Here is a 4,563-nt window from a genome sequence, read left to right as displayed (position 1 = left end):
CCGTAGCGTTCAGCCCCCAGTCCCCTCTTCCCTCCATGTACTCTCGGATAATTGCCGGACAAACATCCAACCAGCCCGGCTGGAGGCATGAAAGTGTCGCAGCCCTCGACGGACAGAAGATTTTTCTTGACATTTGAGTAAGGGCAGAACTGGAAGACAAAAATGTACAGCTCCTTCAAAGTCCTCACCAAATTCTTCGCCCGTTTCAGCTTCGCAGTCAGGCACACAGACAAATGGCTGCGCGCCCATTCCCCATCGTCCTTCTTCCCGCACAGTAAAATCAACTCCTCCCCATCATCCTCGCCTTCACCACCTTCGTAAAAAAGGGAGCTGGCGGCAGCAGCATGCACATTACGGGATGCCAGCCAAATACCCACAATGTGAACATTGTCTGCCAGCCAGAGAGAAGGCCGACCCTTTTCCTTTTCGCTCGCTTTATAACACACCGGTAGGGTAACGCGCAGAACATTCCCTTCTCCAATCGCCGCAGTGATGAAGCCGCTCAGGACGCCTTTCCCCTGTCCATCATGCCAGTTGGCCCACAGGCGGGCAATTGAGTGTCCCCAGGGGCTCCACCCACGCCTCCCCATTTTCACTGGACGCGTCCACCCTCCGTTGGCCGCCATCGGATGCAGTGATCATGCAAAGATCTCCACCTTCCCACACCACGACAAAGAGATCACTTCACCCCTCAGCAGATATCGCCCTCGACAGCGTTTATTTCCCAAGCTTTGCCGAGCACGCGATCGGTGGGGCGGGATTTCCCCAACACTCACAGTTTTTACAGGGAACACCAATCCTCCTTCAGCGTCATCAACAGCAGCGGCTACGCCGTCAATAATTTGTGTCGGAAATTTTTTATAAACTGTTCTTAGCGCAAAGCTCCAAGGACGGTTGTCTTCGCAAGTTGGTTTTCTTAATTCCTTTATTTCCCTGCTTGTCTCCGTGAAATTCACCAACAACCAGCAGTGGTTCGCGGCACCTCCTCCGTTCGACTGCTCATACCAGGCGTACTTATTGCCGTGGCCTCCCACAAAAAAACTACCTGATTGCAATGGAGCAATCGCAGTAGGGCTCAGGGTACGAGAAACTAGAATAAATCCGGCTATGGAAGCCAACAGTTTTGTCCTCCAATCCTTCCCATCATGTTCACTGGCAATACCAGCCACCCCGGCGTAGTGCCTGGGTCAATTACCCCGTATTGTCGAGGGAAGCCAGGAGCCAGCTATGTTTCCCTCACGGGGTTGTTGTTTTTGTTCGCGCAGGGCTGATGGCAGCAACCAGCGCACGGGCCAGCCGCGTATTGCCGGGCACATTACAACATCACGAGGTCTGGAGGCACGCGTTGGCGTGCCGTCAGCACTGCCATCCGTACTGTGTCAGTGCTAAAAGGAGATGTGGAAGAGAATCCCCGTCCCCTTCTGCAGGAGTTACGGTGAAGCGCTGCGGGTCTCACTCTGGCAAAGCGCTTGGCGCTGAGCGTGATGTTGTATGACAAGAACGTGTTGTTCGTGCGTTGGGTGTGAAGAAGATGTCCCCACCCTGAAGCCACTGGTTCCAGCCCGCCAGGGTTCCAGCACCATGGAACTGCTTGCATCTGTCCAGGCGGCGGCGTGTCCATTCTCGTCCGTGAGGGGCTGCAGGCGGGAGCAGGACCGGCCCTTGTCGCCGACATCGGGCTTGCGCAAGCGACCAGCCACCCAGAGACAGGAATAAAACTGACGGTGTCGTCGGCGTATCTCCTTCCCTCCTCTGCCAAGAGTATAAAGGTGGAGGAGTCGGATGGGCAGCTCTTCGAGGACGGGCCACAACTAACAGGGCAAAGACACCAACGCACACAGCGAGGCTTGGGAACGCAGCATCCCATCAGGCTCCCGTGGCGATATCGTTGCGCAGCGGTGCATTGAGAATGTACCCCAGTTCATCAACGCCGGAGAGCGCACGAGGTACACCGAACAACAGGGCAGTTTAACATCCGACATCGCCCTACCTGAAGACTGTGTCGTCGCCCACTGGGGAGCACAGCCCTCACCGGACAGTGATCCCTGCATGACCCTCCTTGATGCTCTGATCGGAGACGACGCACCCGCAGTGGTTCCGAGGCCTAACCGGAAATAATTAACATGGAAGAAGGCAGATTGGAATAAGCAAAGCGGGAACACCAAACAACTCGGCAGAATCCCGCAAGAATTAAACAAAATGAACGGCACAGAGAAGCACATTGCATCCGGAATACAGAAATCCACAAAGGCAACTGTCCAAACAGGAAACCGCCAGTCGTCCCCCACTCTGGACCCCAGGGCTGGCGGAGCCGGACTGCGACAACGCCGCCGCACCCCGCGCAGAACGCAGTCAGCGGCTCAAACTCCGTCACAGAGATGTGCTGCGCGAAGTACCCAAAAGCCGCTGGCGCACGCTCCTCTCCAAACTCGAGTCCGCGGACGGTAACAGCCGGCGGATAGTACGCCGTGCGTATGCCACTCGCTCCCTGAGCATGCCAGCCATGAAAGCAGATGGCCCAATGCTCAGCAGACACCGGAACGTCGGCCACACAAAGCCGTGGGCGGCAAAAGCAACACGGCACCCAAAGTCCTGCCCGCCGCCACCGATCCTGACGAATGCGAGAAATTTCACCCCAATGAACATGGCAGAGCTGAACCGCACCCTACGACTGTTGCCCTTCGGACCGGCGCCTGTCCCCGACAGAATGAATGGAGAGTCGCTGCGCCATCTACGCCGTGTAGCAAAGCGTGCTGTCCCCGGTTGTCCAATATACGCCTACGCACAGAAGCCGTCCGGCGGAATTGGCGACGTGGAGTCACGACACCCTTCCCTCCATTCTGGGGAGAACGGCATCAAAACACCCACTCACACCGACCTGTCGCGCTGAGCAGTTGCCTCGGATCGCTCATGTAACGTATTTGTGCCGCACGCAGCCGAGACATCATCGAGTCCCAGTTGTCTCCACAGCCATCTGGCCTTCGGCCCAACAATTCCTCCCTCGACCAATTGCTGCACCTCAGGGCTGCCATGCACTGCAACGCTCCACAACACCGCACGCTGGCTGTCTTTGTGGACCACGCCTATGCCTTTGACACAGTAAACCATGACAAAATCGTTTTGGAAATGCAGCGACTGTCGGCAAACAATCACGTCGTCGTGGTCTCCATCACGCTCGCAACAACCCCCTGCTGCAATGTTCTTGTATTCAGGCAACGCCCCGGCACCGCGTGAAGGCGCGACTTCATCGCCGGGGAGAAGGACGCCGCCGCAGTTCCCCAGTAGCAAATTCGTGCCTACGTGTCTTGCTTAACGCAGCCGCAGAAACAATACGGAAATAGAAGACATGCAGGCACACAGACACAAGAAACGCAGTGGGCGCGGTACAGAAGCACAGCCAGCAGTGAGAAACCCAACAAACCAAACATAAGCAAAAAAACATCAAAAGAGAATATTCCTAAAGACTCCCCACAAATGAATTTCTGCGGGTGCGTGCTCTACGGCTATGTTTATATATTTCACTACACACAAAAAAAGCATACGCTTCAGCACACAATATCACGTCCTACGTTACGGTACAACAGAAAATCGAGCGCAACAAGGGCGACAGCTAAATCCCCTCCCACACAGTCGTCGGGAAACGGGAAGAGTCGAACGAGCACTCGCTCAAAAGTAGAAAAAAGTCTATAGAAACTACGAACAACGACACGGTCGGTGCAAGGGCAACGAGTGGTTGTGTTGCGCAGCAGCCATGGCGTCGCACCCTTCCCTCATCGACCAGGAACACACGCCTGCCAGTTCCAAGTAGCGCACTTCAGAGAACGGCGTGATCAATCAATACGGCTCGCACTGGATGCACGGTCCAGCAGGCTCAGGGCGTCTGAGCGAATGTCACAGGCCACAGACAGCAACGGCGGTGCGGGTGGTCGGTACGACGACGCAACGGTGGTGCCTGAGGCGTACGACGATGACATCATGTCGTGGGGCTTCTGCGTCTCCTCGTCGCTCTCCTCGTCATCGCGCAGCAGCGCCTCCAGCCCTCCACGCTGCGGCTCGCGCAGCTCCTGCCAGTGGCGGTCCTCCACGTACCACACAACGAAGCTGTACACAGTGACCGCGAGCGGCACGGCGGTCAGCAGCAGCACGATCGCCGCGTACGCCCTCGCACCGCCGTCGCTCGGCGCAAGGTGGTTGGCCGCGCTGACCACGCACAGCTCCGCAAGGAGCACAAAGCCCGCCGCGTGCATCACCGTCAGGAAGGCCGAGCGCATCATGTTCGTGAAGGCAACCACGCCCGCACCCGCAAGCAGCACAGCCGCCATGCAGAAGTACTGGACGTGGCAGACTCCCACGGGCGGGTGTACAGCCGCAATCAGGCCCACCACACAAAGCACCGACAGCTGGAACACGCACCAGTACACGTGCCTGCCCCTCATGCTCGTCAGCATGCCGCCGTACATCCGCTGCTGCGCCGCGGGGAACCAATACCCGACGGGGTACAGCAGGCGCTCGTGGAGCGGCTTCCTCGAAAACTGCCAGTAATTCGTGAGCTCGCGCCCGTGT

At 57.2% G+C, this 4,563-nt stretch overlaps 1 protein-coding gene and 1 pseudogene across 1 annotated transcript, besides 1 other annotated feature; both read right to left on the bottom strand.

Annotated features, from left to right (window-relative positions):
- On the bottom strand, positions 1-626 carry Tc00.1047053510813.20 (trans-sialidase, putative; the record flags this gene model as incomplete). Its single annotated transcript, XM_798399.1, has 1 exon — positions 1-626. A coding segment is annotated over one exon (626 nt), but the record flags the coding sequence as incomplete, so codon positions are not given.
- Positions 1-4,563: a sequence feature (areas not merged during assembly with more than two copies in the genome that could not be assigned to a particular haplotype).
- Positions 3,815-4,563, bottom strand: Tc00.1047053510813.10 (annotated as a pseudogene; the record flags this gene model as incomplete).

Source organism: Trypanosoma cruzi, genomic scaffold, assembly GCF_000209065.1.
Source record: "Trypanosoma cruzi strain CL Brener 1047053516887 genomic scaffold, whole genome shotgun sequence".
NCBI lineage: Eukaryota > Euglenozoa > Kinetoplastea > Trypanosomatida > Trypanosomatidae > Trypanosoma > Trypanosoma cruzi.
The sequence above is the reverse complement of the archived record's forward strand: the minus strand, read 5'-3'. Positions and strand labels throughout refer to the sequence as shown.